An 18,513-nucleotide genomic window follows, 5' to 3' on the forward strand; every position below is an offset into this window, starting at 1 on the left:
CCAGTGTCCCACCAGCAGCAGCAGCTCCAGCCCTCCCAGTCACCAGCAAGCCCTGCTTCTCTGGAGGGCCAGCACACCATGCCCAGGAGCCCAACCCTCCCTCCCTCCCTCTAGAATAGAACAGCAAGAGAGAAGAGAAGAGAAGAGCATGAGATGGGATGGGATGGCATGGAATGGGATGGGATGGGATAGAATAAAAAGAGATGGAATGGAATGGATGGAATGGAATGGAATAGAATGGAATGGAATGGAATGGAATGGAATAGAATAGAATAGAATAGAATGGAATGGCATGACATGACATGGGATGGGATGGCATGGGATGGCATGGGATAGAATAAAAAATGAGATAGAAGAGACTGAGATGAGATGGAACAGAACAGAATAGAATAGCATGGGATGGGATAAAAGATGAGATGGAATGGAATGGAAGTGAAGTAGAATATTTCAATTATCTTCAATAACTGGTGCTGTGAGATGACTGGACAGACCGTGGGGCTACAACCTTCCCCCTCCTTGGGCTGCCTGGGTGGATACTGAGCCTGGCCCCAGTGTGACGTGGTGGAAGCCACAACTGGAAGACCACGATGGCTTGGGGGCTGCAGAAGTGGATGGCCTTTACAAGGAACCCCTGAGATGGCAGTCCATCAGAAGGAAGAGAGGGTAAGGATGGTCCCAAAGGGCAAAGGCAGGTCAGAATCATAAGGAACTAAAGGAGGAACACCCAACTAAGGTGAAATGAGGGAAGAAATCCCAGCTGCTGGCCCAGGCAGATCCAATGACCCTTCCCATGTGGCCAAAATTTTTTGAATGAATAGTAGTAAAAGGCCTCGTATACCATGAGTGGCGACCAATAGATATTCTCTTTACTTATAGCCAGACTAATCTCAGTATCGATGATTAAAGCGAAGGATGATCCTGGCTTCATCCAGAAACCTCGAGAAAGGGTTTATCTAACAAGGAATTGCTGGAAAAAGGCAACAGTTCCCAGTAGCTCAGATAAAGTTAACCCCACCGAATCGAAGAACACGAAGACCCACAGCTGTGCTCAGGCCCTTAAATATATTAGGCATGGATATATTAAAAGTCCAACCCATAAATACTCTTATTTGGTACTTCGATGCCAAACCCTCAGATTCAAAACTTGAGTCTCTACAGACAAAATGCCAACCAAGGGCTCAACCATCTGTATTGGGTTTGTGTGGCAAGGTTTTGGTGGGGGGGGATTACAGGTGTGGCTTCTGTGAGAAGCTGCTGGAAGCTTCCCCGTGTCCGACAGAGCCCATACCAGCCGGCTCTGAGACGGACCTGCTGCCGGCCAAGGCCGAGCCCATCGGCGATAGTGGTAGTGCCTCTGGGATAACACATTTAAGAAGGAAAAAAAGTTGCTGGGACAGACAGAAATGGCAGCCGGAGAGACAGTGAGAAGATGTAAGAGAAACAACCCTGCAGATCCCCAGATCAGTGAAGAAGGAGTGGAGGAGATGCTCCGGGTGCCAGAGCAGAGATTCCCCTGCAGCCCGTGGGGAAGACCATGGTGAGGCAGGCTGTCCCCCTGCAGCCCAGGGAGGTCCACGGTGGAGCAGATCTCCACCTGCGGCCCGTGGAGAGAGGACCCCACACCGGAGCAGGGGGATGCCCGAAGGAGGCCGTGACCCCGTGGGAAGCCCGCGCTGGAGCAGGCTCCTGGCAGGACCTGCGGATCTGTGGACACAGGAGCCCACGGAGCAGGTTTTGTGGCAGGACTTGTGACCCCGTGGGGGACCCACGCTGGAGCAGTGTGCTTCTGAAGGACTGCACGCCGTGGAAGGGACCCACGCTGGAGCAGGTCGTGAAGAACTGCAGCCCGTGGGAAGGACCCACGTTGGAGAAGCTCGTGGAAGACTGTCTCCCGTGGGAGGGACCCCATGCTGGAGCAGGGGAAGAGTGTGAGGAGTCCTGCCCCGAGGAGGATGAAGGGGCAGAGATAATGTGTGATGAACTGACCGTAAACCCCATTCCCCGTCCCCCTGCGCCACTGGGGGGGTAGGTAGAGAATCCGGGAGTGAAGTTGTGCCCGGGAAGAAGGGAGGGGTGGAGGGAAGGTGTTCTGAGATTTGGTTTTATTTCCCATTACCCTGCTCTGGTTGATTGGTAATAAATTGAGTTAATCTTCCCCAAGTTGAGTCTGTTTTGCCCGTGACGGTAATTGGTGAGTGATCTCTCCGGTCCTTATCTTGACCCACCAGCCCTTTGTTATATTTTCTCTCCCCTGTCCAGCTGAGGAGGGGGAGTGATCAAACGGCTTTGGTGGGCACCTGGTGTTCAGCCAGGGTCAACCCACCACACCGTCTTTTCATGACAGGTTGCAGATAAATTACCTAAAACCAGCCAGGATTAAAGAAGGGACATCCCAGACCATGTGGCCTCGTGCTCAGCTATAAAAGCTGGGAGGGGGCAGGAGGAAGGGGGGAGGACGTTCGGAGGGACAGTGGTCACCCTTAGGTGTGACGGAGCACCGCTTCCCTGGGGATGGCTCAGTACCTGCCTGCCCATGGCACCCACCTGTGTCACCCCTCTGGTCCCAAGCGGGGTGTCCCCACCTGTGTCACCCCCTCCCAGTCTGATTCAGGGTGTCCCGACTCATGTCACCCCCTCCTAGTCTGATTCAGGGTGTCCCCACCTGTGTACCCGACTCCAGTCCCAAATAGTGTCCCCATCCATGTCACCCCCCCCAGTCTGACGCAGGGTGTCCCCACCCGTGTCACCCTCAGTCCCCACAGCCCCCACCACCCCCCTGCAATGCAGAGGACGGACCCAACGCAGCCGAAGGCTCTTTACTCCCCAGAAAAGCCAACACCGTGGGGTGACACCCGCTGTCACCAGCCAGGGGGGAATATGTGACACCGGAGGGGGGGAAGGCAGCACCCCGGTGCCTTGCTCGGACAGGGGGGGATGGGATGGGTGGCAGCCAAAGAGGTGCCCGCCAGCAAGGGGGACCCATGCATCCGAGCGGCTGGGGGGGCCAGGGCCGGCTCAGGGCCACCTTGTGTCCTCAGGGCCCCCCCTCAGACCTTCTTCCGCTGCGGCCGCACCCTGGGGAAGAGCTGGGGGAAGGGGAGGGTGTCAGGGGGAAGGTTCCCCCCTGACTCAGCCCCCAGGACCACAAGCCATGGAGGGGCCAGGGAGGCCATGAAATCTGCCCTCAGGGCCATAGGGGGGCTGTGGGGTGGCCGTGGGTGCTGTGGGACCCCCCTGGGGCCATGAGCAATGGGGGACTCCCTGAGGGATGTGGGTGCTGAGGGTCCCAAGGGTGCCCCTTGGGGCCAGTGGTGCTATGGATACCCCCGTGCAGCTATGGGGTGGCCATGGGTGCTGTGGGACCCCCCTGGGGCCATGGGCGATGTGGGACCCCCTAAGGGATGTGGGTGCCGCAGGTCCCCCCTCAGGGCTGTGAGTGCTGTGGGTACCCTCCTGGTGCTATGGGGTGGCTGTGGGTGCTGTGGGGCCCCCCTGGGGCCATGGGTGCTTTGGCATACCCCCCCAGACTCACCCCAAAATAGTTCCGGGGGACGTAGCCCTCGTGGCCATAAAGGGACCCCCACCACCAGTCGAGCTCCTCCTGGGGCTGGCGGCGCAGGACGGTGACGGGCTCGCCCTCGCGGAAGGACAGCTCATCCCCGAATTCGGCGCTGTAGTCCCACAGTGCGTACACCACCCCGCTGTTCAGCACCCCCATGCTCTGCTCCACCTCTGCGGGGACACGGACGTCAGCACCCTGAACCCCCCCCAAACACTCCCCATGGCACTGCACCCCTGGCACCCTGTTGCTCTGAACCCGTGCCCGTCCTGGTATCCCCTCCCAGTATCTGTATCCCTCCCAGTACCCCTTCCCAGTATCCATGCCACCTCATACCTCCTCTCAGTGCCCACTCCCAGTACCTGTATACCCCCAAAACCCTCTCCCAGTATCCATGCCACCCCAGTACACCCTCCCGGTACTGGTATAGCCCCAATACCCCTTCCCAGTACCCACACCAGCCCAGTATCTCCTCCCTGTACCTATATACATGTGATACCCCCTCCCAGTACCCAGACCACCCCAGTACACCCTCCCAGTACTCATATATCCCCAATATTCCCTCCTACTACCCATACCCTCTCAGTACTCCCTCCCAGTACTCATATTCACCTGAAACACCCTGCCACTACCCATATCCCTCCTCCCAGTACCCATACCCCACAATACCTCCCACCCAGTACTCACATACCTCCTCCCAGTACCCATACCCCACAATACCTCCCACCCAGTACTCATATACCTTCTCCCAGTACCCATACCCCCCCAGTACCTGTATACCCCCAATACTTCCTCCCAGTAACCATACTTGCTCAGTAACCCCTCCCAGTACCTGTATACCCCCAATATCCCCTCCCAACACCCATATCCTCTCAGGACCACCTCCCAGTACCCATAACCCGCCCAGTATACCCTCCTAGTACCCATACATGCCTAGTATCCCCTCCCAGTAACCATACCACCTCAGTATACCCTCCCAGTACCCATACCATTCCAGGATCCCCTCCCAGTACTCATACCACCTCAGAATCCCCTCCCAGTACTCATATTCCTTCTCCCAGTACCCATACCACCCCAGTACTCCCTCCCAGTGCCCACACCCCACCAGTAACCATACCTGCTCAGTACCACCTTCTCAGTACCCATACGTGCCCAGTACTCCTTCCCAGTACCCATACCACCCCAGAATCCCCTCCCAGTACTCACATTCCTTCTCCCAGTACCCATACCATCCCAGTACCCCCTCCCAGTACCCACAACCCACCGATAACCATACCTGCCCAGCACCCCCTCCCAGTACCCATACCCCCACCATGTCCCCATATACTCCCAGTTCCCCCAGTGCCCCTCCGCGCCCTGGTACCAGTAAGGTAGTTGTAGCAGTCGGCGTAGCCCTCCCGGTACGGGTCGCACTTCTCCACGGCCAGGCTGCCGTCACTGGTGGTGGTGGCAAAGATGGCGGCTCCGTGGCGCACCAGGGCCACGCACACCCCCGTGTCGTTGCACGAGGCTGCGCAGTGCAGCGGCGTCCTGGCACCGTCGGGATGGGGGGAATTTTTTTTGGGGGGGTGGGCAGAGGATGGGCTCCCCTGCAACCCTCCCCCAGTGTCCTAGGGAGGAGGGACCCCCTTTGCCCATCCCCGTCCCTCAGTTACAGGGGGGTCGGGGTCCCCCGTCCCTCCCCGTCCCCAGTCACCGAGGGCTGTTGGGGGTAACTGGGGTCCCCATCCCTGTCCCTGCTCACCCAGGGTTTTTGGGGGGTTATTGGGGTCCCTGTCTCCCTCTCTCCCTATCCCCAATCACCCCAGGCTCTGGGGGAAAGGGGGGTGAGCAGGGTCCCCATCCCTGTTCCCCATGGCTGTGGGGGTTCTTGGGGTACCTGTCGCCATCTCCTCTGGCTCTGGGGGTCTGGGGGTCCCAGATGTCCCCACCCCTCCATGTCTGTGGGGTCCTCAAGTCCCACCCTCTGCCCCAGCAGCTGTGGCTGGGGGTCCCCCATGTCCCCACCCCGTATCAGCGGGTCCACGTCCCCATCCCACCAGCCGCAGCTGCAGGGTCCCCATCCCCCCATCACCGTGTTGGTGGGTCCCCGCCCCACCAGCCGTGGCTACGGGGTCCCCCGTCCCCCCGCCCCCGTGTCGATAGGTCCCCGTCCCCGTCCCACCAGCCGTGGCTGTCGGGGGAGTTGACGTTGGCCCCGCTGGCGATGAGGAAGTCGACGATGCTGTAGTTGGCGCCGCAGATGGCGTTGTGCAGTGCCGTGATGCCTTCGTCATTGGGCTGGCTGGGGTCGTTCAGCTGGGGACACGTACGCCTGTCCCCATGCCGCTACCCTCTGCCACCCCCGCTGCCATTCCCCGACACCCCCCTGCCACCCCCAGCCCCTGCCATCCCCGAGCACCAAGCACACTACTCTCCCTGCCACCCTGTCCCCCATCACCTCGCCCCCCAGCCCTCGTCCCTGCCACCCTGTCCCCCATCACCTCGCCCCCCAGCCCTCATCCCTGCCACCCTGTCCCCCATCACCTCGCCCCCATCACCTCGCCCCCATCACCTCGCCCCCCATCACCTCGCCCCCCAGCCCTCCTCCCCGCCGCCCTGTCCCCGCGGTCCCCTCTCCCACCTCAGCCACCGCCTGCTGCACCACGTCCAGCTCCCCGGTCAGGGCCGCATCCAGCAACAGCACCAAGGGGTTGAGGCGCACGCGGGCCCCGGGGCGCCTGCGGGGCGAGGAGGGGTCGCGCAGGGCCGAGCGCAGCTCCTGCGGCAGCCGGGGGGTCAGGGGGGGCTGGGGGACAACGACGAGGCACCCGGCGCTGTACGGCACCCGGGGGACCCCGGGGACACCTCCCGGGGCACCCAGTGCTCTTTGGCACCCGGGGGACCTTGGGGACACCTCCAGGGACCCTGGTTGGCACCACAGTGCACCCATGGGGACTGCAGGGCCACGTCTGGTGGCACCAGGCACTGCTTGCCATTTCTGGGGACACTGGGGGAAGCCCTGGGGACAGCAACCACTGCCTGGCACCTCAGGGGGCTCCAAGGGACGCTGGGCATCTTGCGGCACCTTGGGGGGCTGCAAGGGACACCAAGCACCTCGTGGCACCTCCAGAGGGATCCAAGGGACACCAGGCACCTCGTGGCACCTTGGGGGGCTCTAAGGGACAGTGGGCACCTCGTGGCATCTCGGGGGGCTCCAAGGGACAGCGGGCACCTCATGGCACCCCGGGGGGCTCTAAGGGACAGCGGGCACCTCGTGGCACCTCAGGGGGCTCTAAGGGACAGTGGGCATCTTGTGGCACCCCGGGGGGCTCCAAGGGACAGTGGGCACCTCATGGCACCCCGGGGGGCTCCAAGGGACAGCGGGCACCTCGTGGCACCTCGGGGGGCTCTAAGGGACAGTGGGCACCTCGTGGCACCTCAGGGCGCTCTAAAGGACAGTGGGCACCTCGTGGCACCTCGGGGGGCTCCATGGGACACCGTGGCACCCCAGGGACCGCAGATACTTACCGGGGCGGGTGCTGGGCTGCTGGGGGACTGCGGTGGGGGGCTGTGGCGAGGTGGCCGAGCCTCAGGAGCCGCCGGAGCAGGGGGTGGCAGGTCGGACGAGGCACCGGTGTCACCGGGAGCCAAGGGCTCGTCGCGGCGGGGCGGGCGGTGCAGGAGGCGGGTGATGAGCTGCTGGTACTGGCGGGTACGGGTGGGTGGCAGCGCCGGTCCCGGGCTTTGCTCCATGGAACCGCGGCGCTTGAGGGGTCGCGGCATCTCAGCCAGCACCCGTGCCACCTCCTCGAACTCGGGGACCCGCTGGGCCTCGGGGGGCAGCAGGGGCTGCAGCCGCGTGGGGCTGAGCGGCCGCTCCAACCCCTCGGCCTCCCCACCCTGAAGCAGCCGCTCCAGCTCCGGCTCCCCCTCCGGCGGGACGGTCTCGGGGGGCACGGGGCGCCCAGATCCTGCCAGAGCGGGGGCTGGGGTCAGCACCATAACTCCCCACCCTGGGTGGGTCAGCACACCAGAACCCCACGGACCCTCCCCCAAAACTCCCCCATCTCAGCGTGCTGCAGCCCCATTGCCTCGCCCACCCCCCAAAAGTCTGTACCCCTCATGCTGCAGCCCCCTGGTCCCCCCCAAACCCACGTCCTGCTGCGCACAGACCCCCCCAACTAACCCCTATGTCTCCCCACTCCAGACCCCCCCCCACGGGCACCTCACCTTCACCCCCAGTCAGCGCCGGGGGGGCCTGGGGCAGCGCCGGGAGCTGGGGCTGCTTTTGGGGTGCACGTGGACCGGCGGGGGGGACCAGGGGAAGCCCCCGGGGACCGCTGACCCCTTGCTCCCAAAAAGCGTTTTGCAGCTTGAAGATCATGGAAAGGGGCAAAGGTTTGTGGCGGGGGGGTCGCCCGCCCTGGGGGGGCACGGGGATGCGGGAGACGGGCTGCTGGGAGAAGTGCCAGCTGCGGGGCAGGGTGCCGGGTCCCGAGCGCCGAAAGGGTCCGTCCGCCCGCCGCTCGCCCGCCAGCGGGGACACCTTGTAGTTACGGGGTAGCGTGGCACTGTGGCCCCCGTAAGCACCATCCTGGAGGAGGCGGGGGGGAAAGAAGGTGTCGGGGAGGGAGCCAGCCCATCTGCCCATCTACCCCGGCGTCAGGCACCGGGGCTGGGGATGGTGGCCGGACCCCCACACCCGAGTGGTCACCTTGCTCTGCCCGCCAGCCCCATCCAGGCTCGACTCCCTCCAGGGTGCCAGCGACAGCCCCAGGGACGGACGCAGACCCGGCTGCCCCTCGCTGGTGCCTGGGAGGGGGGGCGACAGATCTCAGTGCTGTGCCAGGGTCGGGGGGACAGGGCCCCCGCCCCAGAGGCACCCTGACACTCAGCGCCCAGCACCCCACACTCAGCCTGGCAATTTTGGATGCCGCCTCCCCCAGCAGTCCCAGACCCCCCTCAGCACCCAAACCAACACCCCCAGACCCCCACATGGTGCCCCCCAAGTCTTGGACCCTGCCTCAGCACCCAAACCAACACCCCCAGACCCACACATGATGCCCCCCAAGCCCTGGACCCCCCCTCAGCACCCAAACCAACACGCCCAGACCCCCACATGGTGCCCCCCAAGCCCTGGACCCCCCCCTCAGCACCCAAACCAACACGCCCAGACCCCCACATGGTGCCCCCCAAGCCCTGGACCCCCCCCTCAGCACCCAAACCAACACGCCCAGACCCCCACATGGTGCCCCCCAAGCCCTGGACCCCCCCACAACACCTCCCAAACCAACAGCCCCAGACCCCCACATGGTGCCCCCCAAGCCCTGGACCCTCACCCCAGCACCCAAACCAACAGCCCCAGACCTCCCACATGGTGATGCCCAAGCCCCCAAGCACCCCTGGACCACCCCCCCCAGCCTGCTGTACCCCAGCCAGCAGCTCCAGATCCTCCTGGTCTGTCCCCCCACACAACCTGTCCCTGGACATCCCAGCAGCCCTCCCAGTTGCCTTGTGACTCCCCCCCCATCCCCACTGGAAGCTCTGTCCCGCTCCGGCCCTCAAAATGTCCCCTCCACCCCCAAACCTTCCTTAATACCCCCTAGCCACTTCAGATCACAGCCCTGGCTTCCCCCAGCCCCCCGAGTGCTCCTCAGCCACACCATGTGCAACCTCCCCCCAGCCCTCCCCCAGCTCACGGTCGTAGCCCCCCGAGCTGGGGGGTTTCTTCTCGTAAGCCACGTCCAGGTCAGACTCATTCCAGCTCTTCTGCGGCCGCCGCTTGATCACAAGGTCATCTGGAGGGGGGGGACAGAGAGATGGGGGCTGAGGAGACCCCCCCAACATGGCCCAGACACCCCCCACCCTCCCCTAAAGGTGCTCAAGTTGGGGGATGGATGGGGGCACCTCAGGGTGGGGCAGGAGCACCCAGTGACAGGGTTGGGGGACACCCCAGGATGGATTGGAGACACCCAGGATGGATTGGGGGACACCCAGGGATGGATTGGGGGACACCCAGGGATGAGGACACCCAGGATGGATTGGGGGACACCCAGGGATGGGGACACCCAGGATGGATTGGGGACACCCAGGGATGGGGACACCCCGGGTGTCCCGGAGGCACCCCAGGAGCAGTATCTCACAGCGAGATTTCCCAAGGAGGAACAGGAGCACCCCAAGACGGGGACAGCAGCACCCCCCAGCCCAGGGACTGTCCCCACCGTGTGTGTCCCCCCAAAACCACCGTGGTGGCCTTACCCTGCGCCCGGAAGGTGATGGTGGGGCTGCTGACGGAGGGGTACAGCCCATGCACCTCGTAAGGGGGGGGCGCGGGGGGTCGGGGTGAGGGTGCCCGCTCAGGGAAGAAGACGGGTCCCTCACCAGGTCTGGGGGACCCCCCGAGCCCCAAGAATTCATAGGAACGATGGGCACGAGGGGAGGGGGCTCGACCCCCCGGGCTGGGCAGTGCCAACCCCTCGTAGGGCACCGCCAACACCTTGGGTCGGGGTGAAGGGGCCCGATCCTCCCCCGGGAGGTAATGGAGGGTCCGGGGGGAACCGGGGCGACCCAGTGTGTCCCCCGACATCTCCAGATTCTCCGGTGCCAGGCTTCTCCGGCCAAGGGGCGAGCGGGTTCGGCTGGGGCTGTACGTCTCCTGGGGATGGGGAGGGGTGGAGGAGGCAGACTGGGTATTGGGGTGGAGGGGGGGGGCAATGGGGTGGCCCCCCCCCCAAGTCCCAGATCCTACTTTGGGGGGTCCAGGGCCGTCGCTCCAGAGGGATTCAAGCTGCCGGGAGAGCTCGTCCACTTTGGCCACCGCCGTGTCCAGCTCCACTTGCTTCAAGTCCATGTGCTGCATGGCCAAGGCTGGGGGGGAACACGGGTCAGGCTGCACCCCAAAAGGGTCTGTGTGCATGTCCCCCCTCCTCTCCCCACTGCCCAGCACTCACACTGGAAGGTGAGATCCAGCAGGTCCTGGGCGCTGCGCAGCCGCTCGCTCGCCATCTTGCCACCTTGGGGGGGGGGGGGCAATGGGTGGGCACCCCCCCGTTTCCATGGGGGGGGCAGCCCTCCATCCCCACCCTGTGCCCCCACCCTGTGCCCCAATCCCCTGGGAACGTGGGGAGCGGAGACATGTTGGGACCCGTTCGCCTCTCGGGGATCATCATCATCATCATCATTATAATTACCGGTAATTAATCCATCGCAAAGAACGGGGTGCCGCCCGCAACCCCTCCCACCCTGGGGCAGGGCCCGGGTGGGTGGGTGGGGTGGGGGGTGATGCACCCCTCTGCCAAAGGGGGCTGTGGCGGGACCCCCCCACACCTTTTCATTGGGGTCACCCAGCTTGGGGGACAGGGTGGAGGAAGGTCTGCCCCCCACAGAAAGGGGGGACCCCCCCCACTGTCTGTGCCCCAATGCCAGCATGGGGGGGAGGAGGGGATTTGGGGTGTCAGAGGGGCACCCTGTCCCCCCACCCACACCCCCCCCCCCCAGCGCCACGGCCCCACCCAAGCGGCCCCACCCGGCCCTCGCCCCCGGGGAGACGGGGGACAAGCCCCAGCTCGCCCCGGGTCAGGTGGCGAGACGGGAGGGGAGCTGGGAAAGAACCCAGGCGTCCAGGCACCCATGGGTGCCCCCCCCAAACCCAGCACCCCAAACTGGACCCAGGTGTTGGGGCACCCATGGGTGCCGCCCCCAAACCCAGCACCCCAAACTGGACCCAGGCGTCCGGGCACCCATGGGTGCCCCCCCCCCCAAAGCCAGCACCCCAAATCGGACCCAGGTATCCAGATATCCCCATCCTGAGCACCCCAAGCCAGACCCCTGGTGTCCAGGCACCCAAGGTCGCTCCCCAACCCTCCCAGCACCCCGAATCGGACCCAGGCACCCAAGGGTGCTCCCCACCCCCTCCCAAGCACCCCAAACCGGACCCAGCCATCCCAAGCACCGAAGGGTGCTCCCCCCCATCCCCAAGCACCCCGAATCAGAGCTGGGCACCCCAAATCAGAGCTGCGCACCCAAGGGTGCTCCCCAACCCTCCCCAAGCACCCTGAATTGGACCCAAGGGTGCTCTCCCCCCCCCAAAACAGACTCCGGTGTCCAGGCACCCAAGGGTGCTTCCCCACACATACCCAGCACCCCAAACTTGACCCAGGCATCCAGGGGGGCACCCAAAAGTACTCCCCCTGCCCTACTCAGCACCCCAAACCAGACCCCAGCATCCGGGCACCCAAGGGTGCTGCCCCAGCACCCCGAATCGGACCCAGGCACCCAAGGTCGCTCCCCAACCCTCTCCAAGCATCCCAAATCGGACCCAGGCACCCAAGGGTGCTCTACCGTCTCCCACCCAGCCCCCCAAACTGGACCCAGGCATCCGGGGGGGCACCCAAAGGTGCTCTCCCCCCGCCCCAGCACCCCAAACCGGACCCCAGCATCCAGGCACCCAAGGGTGCTGCCCCAGCACCCCCGAATCGGACCCAGGCACCCCAGGGTGCTCCCCAAGCCCCCCCAGCACCCCAAAACAGACTTAGGGAGCCCAACCCCTCCCTTCCCCAGCCCCACGGGGGGTCAGTACCTGGTGGGGTGCAGCCGGGTGCAGGTCGGGGTGCCGGTGGGTGCCGGTGGCGCGCCCGCGTCCCCGCGGCCTCTACGCCCAATTCCAGAGCGCTGGGTCACGCGGGGGAGGGAGCTGAGCGGGGGGGGGGCCGCACCCTGCGCCCCAGGGTGCTGGGGGGGGGGGCAGATCCCACGGAGGGGGGGGCGGGTCCCACGAGTGGGGGATCCCACGAGAAGGGGGCAGATCCCACGGGAGGGGGGGGCAGAACCCACGGAGGTGGTCCCACGAGCAGGGGGCAGATCCCGCGGTGGGGGGGTTGTCAGATCCTAAGGGGGGGGGGGAATCCCACGGGGCGTGGGGGTGTTAGATCGCACGGGGGGGTTAGATCCCACGGGAGGGGGGTGTTCCAGGAGAAGGGGGCAGATCCCACGGAGGGGGGGGGGTCATATCCCACGGCGGGGGTCAGATCCCACGGGAGGGGTGGTTAGATCCCACAGGGGGTTGTCCCACAAAAAGGGGGCAGATCCCACGGAGGGGGGGGGGTTAGATCCCACGGGGGGGTTAGAACCCAGAGGGGGGTTACGGAAGTGGGTTGGGGGGTGCAGAGCCCCGGGGCTCCCCCCTGCCCCCGGTACCTGCAGCGCCGGCGCCTCCCAGCCCCGCTCCCGCCCCCGCTCCGGCCCGTCCCGGCCGGTCGGGCGGGTCCCGGTGCACACCGGGAGCTGTAGTCCGGGCCTGGCCCCTCCCCACCCCCCACTCCCCCGGTATTCCCGACCCCCGGGAGACCCTGGCCGCCCCCCCGAACCCCCGCAATGTCCCCGCGGGGTCCAGGGGGGGTCTCTGCACCTTTAAAAGCCGCCGCCGGCGGGCCGACTCCAGGCCACGCCCACTAAAGGGCGGGGCGAAGGCGTGGCCCCGCTCTAGAGCCCGCCCCCCTGTTCCCGCCGCCGGACCGCACCAACTGCCCCGCGGGGATGGGGGGGGGAGGAGGGGACTCTCCCGCGGCTGAGCGGGCCACGCCCAGGGGGCAGGGCCTGGGCAACGCCGTGCACGCGGCAGCATGGAGGGTGAGCGCGGCGATCTCGGGGGGCGCATGGGGGGATAAGGGGGCACAGAGGAATAGGGGGGCACACGGGAGGATATGGGGGGTATGGGGGGCACATGGCGGGGCTGGGGGGGGCGTAGGGGAACTGGGGGAGCAGAGGGATATGGGGGCACATGGGGGGATATGGGGGGCTGGGGGAGGGCGTAGGGGAACTGGGTGGGCAGGTGGATATGGAGGGCTTGGGGGCCGTGGGGGAATTGGGGGGACAGGGGGATGTGGGTGGCATATGGGGTCTGGGGGGGGGGGGGGTAGAGGGCACAGGGTGACATGGGGGGATATGGGGGGGGGGGTATGGGGGAACTGGGCGCCCGTGGGGGACAGGGGGGACATAGGGCGGGCAGGGGGATATGGGGGGCTAGAGAGGATGGAGGGACATGGGGGACAAGAGGGGGCTGGGGCACACAGCGGGGGCACTTGGGGTCGGGGGGGCTGGAGTGAACACAGGGGACATAGGGGCTGGGGGGGCACAGGGGGGACAGGAGGGGATTGAGGGGGTATGGGGGGGGCCACAAGGGCAGGAGGGGGGATGTGGGGATCACAGCGTAGGCCCCCCCCCCCCCCCCAAGCCCATGACCTGGCTGTTCCCAGGGCCAGTGCGGTTCCGGTGCCCCCCCGAGTTTGAGGCGGTGTCCCCCTCACCCCCCCTGGGACTGCAAGGACCGACCCTGGGGGGTCCCAGCACTGAAGTGTGGCTCATCCGCGCCCCCGCCGACTTCTGCCCTGAGAGGTCAGCTGGGGGGGGGGGGGGGGGGAGAGAACATGACAATGACATTTGGGGGGGGCACAGGGGGGTGACAGTGACATCCAGGGGGTGACAGGGCTGCTGGCATCAGGGGGGGACATGGGGTGGTGATGACAACTGGGGGTATGATAGGGCTGGTGCCATGGGGGAGGGGTGACTGCCATTGGGAGGGTATGGGGGGATGGTGACAGCTGGGGGGGGGCTCACAGTGCCATTGAGGGGGGCATGGGGGGGGGGCAGGTCTCGTGACATCAGGGTAGGCTCAGGGATCTGGCAGCGCCATGGAGGGGGGTGACAGGGAGGCTCTGGTGCCATCGAGGGGGTCACAAGGCACCATGGAGGGGGGGTGGCAATGCGGGGGGGGAGGGAGGTAACAGTACCAGCAGCTGTGCCCCCCGCCACTCACTGCCCTGTCCCCACAGCCTGGAGGGCTGCACAGTGCCGCTGGACGGCTGTGGGCAGCTCCAGCCCCCCAGGGACAGCAACAGTGACAAGCGGCTCTACAGGCTGCGTGGGGTCGTGGGGGGGGCCAGCAGCACCCTCCTCCTGGCCCCCAACTCCCCCACTGGCCCCCTAACCTGTGCCCCCCCGCTCCGCGGCTGCCTCACCATCACCGAGAGCTTCGGCCCCCCTCCCAGCGTGCCAGTGACCGTCCCGGTGCCCAACCCGCCACCGGCCAAGAGGAAGAAGAAAAAGAAGAAGATGATGAAGGAGATGCTGGAGGCACCCGAGGTGTCCACCCCGGAGAGGGTCGCACCTAGTGAGGAGAGGGATTGCAGGCCGGGACCCCCCCCAGATATCAGGGTGGCCCCTGAAGAGCCAGAGGTGCCCAAAAAGAAGAAAAAGAAGCACAAGCGGGAGCGGCCGGAGTGAACCCCGTGTCGTCATCCCCCGCCCCATCCCTGTCCTCATCATCATCCCCCCTCAGGCCCTGTCACCGATAAATGCCATTTATTATAAAACCAAAGATTTTGGGGGTGGTGGCTCATTTGGGGACCTTGAGGAAGGGCTCGTGCAGGACGTCGAAGAGCCGCTTGGCCTGGAGGAGGAGGCGGGGAACAGACATGGAGACAGGGAGAGTTGTGAGGCAGGCTGGGGGGTGAGGGACCAACGTCCCCCATGTCCCCCCACGTCGCCTCGTCGCTCACCTTCTGGGGTCCGACACCGGGGCAGAGGGACAGATCTTCCCTGGAGGCATCCACCATGGCTGCCAGCGACTGTGGGATGGGGAGGAGGGTGAGGGGCTTGGGGGGCAGGTGAGGGTCTTGGGGGGTGGGCGAGGGTCTCAGGGATGCGTCCCCTGTCCCCAGCGTGCCCCAGGGAGGGTGACATCCCCAGGGGTGACTCACCCCAAAGGTGGTGAGGAGACTCAGCGCATCCGTCTTGTTCACTGACTTGATGCTAGTCAGGCAGTCGGTCATCTGGAGGTGACCGGGGTGGGGGTCAGGGGACCCTCGGAGTCCTGAAGGTCCCCAAATTGCGGTGGGGTGGAGGGAGGGTACGTAGCTCACCCGGGAGAGGAAATCCTGCTCCACACGCTCCTTCAGCAAGTCGGCCGGCTTCTGCTCATAGGCCTTGTAGGTCTCCAGGTACCTCCCGGCCTCCTCGGGGCTGGGGAGGGCACGGGGAGTGGGTGAGGGGGCCACCCACAGGTGACAGTGGGGACCCCCAAGGGTGGCACAGGGACAGTCCTTACCTCCAGGCTAGCAGGAGGGTGCAGTCGGCCAGGATGCAGATCTTCGCCAGCTCCTTCAGCGCCTGGTGTGGGTCCTTCTGCGGGGACAGAGGGGACGGGGGAGGGAGGGGATGGGGACCAGAGGTGACAAGGAGAGTGAGGGGACAGGGATGGGAAGGGACAGAGGGGAGAGGAGAGTGAGAACATGGGGACAGAGGAGCCCAAAGAGTGAGGGGATGGGGACCTGAGGGGATGGAGGTGACCAGGAGAGAGAGGGGACAGGGACAAAGGGGACTGAGGGACAAGGACAGCAAGGGGATGGGGACACAGGGACGAAGAGAGTGAGGGGACGGGGATGGAGGGGACAGGGGGATAAGGAGAGTGAGGGGACAGGAATGGAGGGACAGAGGGATGGGGAGAGCGTAGGGACAGAGGGACTGGGAGAGCAAGGGGACAGGGACAGGGTGACAGAGCGATGGAGAGAGCGAGGGGATGGGGATGGAGGGGACAGAGGGACAGGGAGAGTGAGGGGATGGGGACGGAGGGGACAGAGCGATGGGGAGAGCAAGGGGACGGGAATAGAGGGGACAGAGGGACGGAGGGGACAGAGGGATGGGAAGAGTGAGAGGACAGGGATGGAGGGGACAGAGGGACGAGGACAGTGAGAGGACGGGGACAAGGACCCTCTCACCACGTCGACTTGGAGCAGCAGCAGCTGCAGCCCATAGCTCCTGCCCAGGTGCCGCAAGCGGTCATGGATGTAGCCGGGGTTGAGGTGGTGGTACCGCAGGCTGGGGGGGGACACAAAAGGGACAGGGTGACACCAAGGGGACCCCCGGGGACCCCCAGGAGCCCCCACTCACCTCAGGAAGAGGGCGCAGGTGCTCTGGCCCAGCACATAGTCGGGGACGACATCACCGAACTCCCAAGGGACATTGCGGATGAACTTCAGGACAGGGTTGCCCCGCTGTAGGGAGAGGGCGGTGGGTCAGGGGACCCCAATGGCCAGGGGGGCGGATGGATGGGGCCCTGGTCCCCCTCCGTGTCGTGGGACACCAGGGGACAGGGCCTTTCCCTGTCCTGGGATGCCAGGACAGTCCCCTCCTGTGCCCCAAGGCACATGCTGGTGTGCTGCAGGGGACAGTCCCCCCAGTCCCAAAATATTGGGGGACGGTGCACCCAGAGATGAAAATATCAGGGGATGGTCCCCCCTCAGCCCAAAATATTGGGGGACGGTCCTCCTGGAGCCACCAAAATATCGGGGGATGGCACCCCCAGCCCAAAAACACTGGGGGACAGTCCTCCCTCAGCCCCAAGATATTGGGGGACAGTGCGCCTGAGCCCCAAGATATCAGGAGATGATCCCACTGGAACCCCAAAATATTAGGGGACAATCCCCTCAGCCCCAAAATATCAGGGGACAGTCCCCCCTGGGCCCCAAGATTCCAGGGGACAGTCCCCATGAGCCCTAAAATATCAGAGGACAGTCATCTCAGCCCCAAAATATTGGGGGACAGTGCCCCTCAGCCCCAAGATAACAGAGGATGATCCCACCCAGAGCCCCAAAATATTGCGGGACGGTCCCCCCTGAGCCCAAAGATTCCAGGGAACAGTCCCCACGAGCCCTAAAATATCGGGGGACAGTGCCTCCCAAGCCCTGAAATGTTGGGGAACAGTGCCCTCTGGGCCCCAAAATATCAGGGGACAGTCCCCCCCGATCCCCAAAATATTGGGGGACGACACCAGGGGACGGTCCTCCCCCGAAGCCCGGGATGGCCCCCGGCCCTCCCCCTCCGCTGTCCCCCCCCCACCTCACCTGCCGCGGGCTGACGATGATGCTGCTGCTCTTGGCTCCCGGTTTGAGCACGGACAGGGGGGGCACGTCCCTGGCGCTGCCCCCCCCTCCTCCCGGTACAGCCTCCCCCGGGGGACCACCACCGCCAGGTTCGGGGGGCTGAGGGGGTCGGGGGGGAGCCCCAGCCGTACTAACGGGAACCGGGACCGGTTCGGTGGTTCCGGGAGAGGCCGTGGGGACCGACTGCTGTACCACGTACTCGGCGTAGGAGCTGGGGCCCGGTGGTACCGGGGGGGGGCCGGGAGGGGGCCCGGAGGGTTTGAACAGCGACGGGACCTGATGGGGAGGAGGCGGGGGGGGGGGGGGGAGCAGGTCTGCGTGGGGCCTCCCACACCGACACACACACACGCCCCCTCCACGGAGCCTCCCGTGTGGCTCCCCCCGGGCTCCCCCTCGGCCCCCCCCCGCCGCCGCCGCCGCCGCCTCAGCCTCCCCCGCCTCAGCCTCCCCCAGCCGCCGGTACCGAGGGGTCGGCGGGACCCTCCTGCCGCACCGTGAACCGCCTCCGCTTCCCCGCCGGGACCGCGGCCGCCTCCATGGCGGGGGTCGTAGGCCTGGGCCCGACCGGGAGCGGGGTCAAAGGTCAGGAATCAGCGCGGGGGGCGCCGGGAGGGCTCCGGTGTAGCCGCAGGGGCGGGGCCACGGCGCGGCTGCTGCGCCCGCCCTCCCCCCCCTCCGCGCGGCGATTGGCCGCCGCGCTGTCAATCAAAAGGCAGCGCTCCGTTTTTCCCGTTCGGACTCGCGCATGCGCACTACTGCCCCCGACCTCCCGCCACCACGGTGGTGGGCGGGGCTACGACCCTGAGGCCACGCCCCTGGGTCCGGTGGCGCGGAAGGTTGCGGGGGGAGGGGCGGGGGGTGACAGCCCCAACCCCACGTGTCCGTGTGTCCCTGTGTCCGTGTGTCCCCTTCCCAGGTCGGGGACGTGGGAAGGGGGGACCCCAGGAGCAGGACACGGCGGGGGACGACCCTGGGGGCCACTGAGGAAGGACACATGGGGGTCCCCGAGGGACACGGGGGGGACCCCAGGGGCCA

General features: G+C 65.7%; 3 protein-coding genes across 5 annotated transcripts; 1 reads left to right on the top strand and 2 right to left on the bottom strand.

Moving 5' to 3' along the window:
- Positions 1-2,800: 2,800 nt before the first annotated feature.
- PPP1R13L (protein phosphatase 1 regulatory subunit 13 like) lies at positions 2,801-13,000 on the bottom strand. 3 transcript variants are annotated; one of them, XM_075019416.1, is made up of 14 exons: positions 12,948-13,000; positions 12,120-12,191; positions 10,492-10,554; positions 10,290-10,408; positions 9,800-10,196; positions 9,241-9,339; positions 8,256-8,353; positions 7,772-8,135; positions 7,070-7,512; positions 6,183-6,320; positions 5,724-5,857; positions 4,923-5,089; positions 3,533-3,732; positions 2,801-3,086 (listed from the first exon to the last, which is right to left on the bottom strand). In XM_075019416.1, exons 3-14 carry the CDS (start codon positions 10,544-10,546, stop codon positions 3,048-3,050), a joined length of 2,253 nt encoding a protein of 750 aa, XP_074875517.1. In that variant the 5' UTR covers positions 10,547-10,554; positions 12,120-12,191; positions 12,948-13,000; the 3' UTR covers positions 2,801-3,047. The 3 variants fall into 3 exon arrangements, with proteins under 3 accessions (XP_074875517.1, XP_074875516.1, XP_074875515.1); XM_075019415.1 differs by having other exon boundaries at positions 12,120-12,211; positions 12,948-12,988; XM_075019414.1 differs by lacking the exon at positions 12,948-13,000 and adding an exon at positions 12,737-12,786 and having other exon boundaries at positions 12,120-12,211.
- A 133-nt stretch (positions 13,001-13,133) lies between these two features.
- POLR1G (RNA polymerase I subunit G) lies at positions 13,134-14,909 on the top strand. Its single transcript, XM_075020310.1, has 3 exons — positions 13,134-13,168; positions 13,795-13,933; positions 14,371-14,909. The coding sequence occupies exons 1-3, from the start codon at positions 13,162-13,164 to the stop codon at positions 14,819-14,821; spliced, it is 597 nt and encodes a 198-aa protein (XP_074876411.1). The 5' UTR covers positions 13,134-13,161; the 3' UTR covers positions 14,822-14,909.
- On the bottom strand, positions 14,874-18,138 carry ERCC1 (ERCC excision repair 1, endonuclease non-catalytic subunit). The gene is made up of 9 exons (XM_075020307.1): positions 17,942-18,138; positions 17,440-17,754; positions 16,487-16,590; positions 16,315-16,414; positions 15,645-15,721; positions 15,460-15,559; positions 15,298-15,369; positions 15,097-15,165; positions 14,874-14,987 (listed from the first exon to the last, which is right to left on the bottom strand). Exons 1-9 carry the CDS (start codon positions 18,014-18,016, stop codon positions 14,934-14,936), a joined length of 966 nt encoding a protein of 321 aa, XP_074876408.1. The 5' UTR covers positions 18,017-18,138; the 3' UTR covers positions 14,874-14,933.
- Between the last annotated feature and the right edge of the window lie 375 nt (positions 18,139-18,513).

This window comes from Buteo buteo, chromosome Z (genome assembly GCF_964188355.1).
Source record: "Buteo buteo chromosome Z, bButBut1.hap1.1, whole genome shotgun sequence".
Lineage (NCBI taxonomy): Eukaryota > Metazoa > Chordata > Aves > Accipitriformes > Accipitridae > Buteo > Buteo buteo.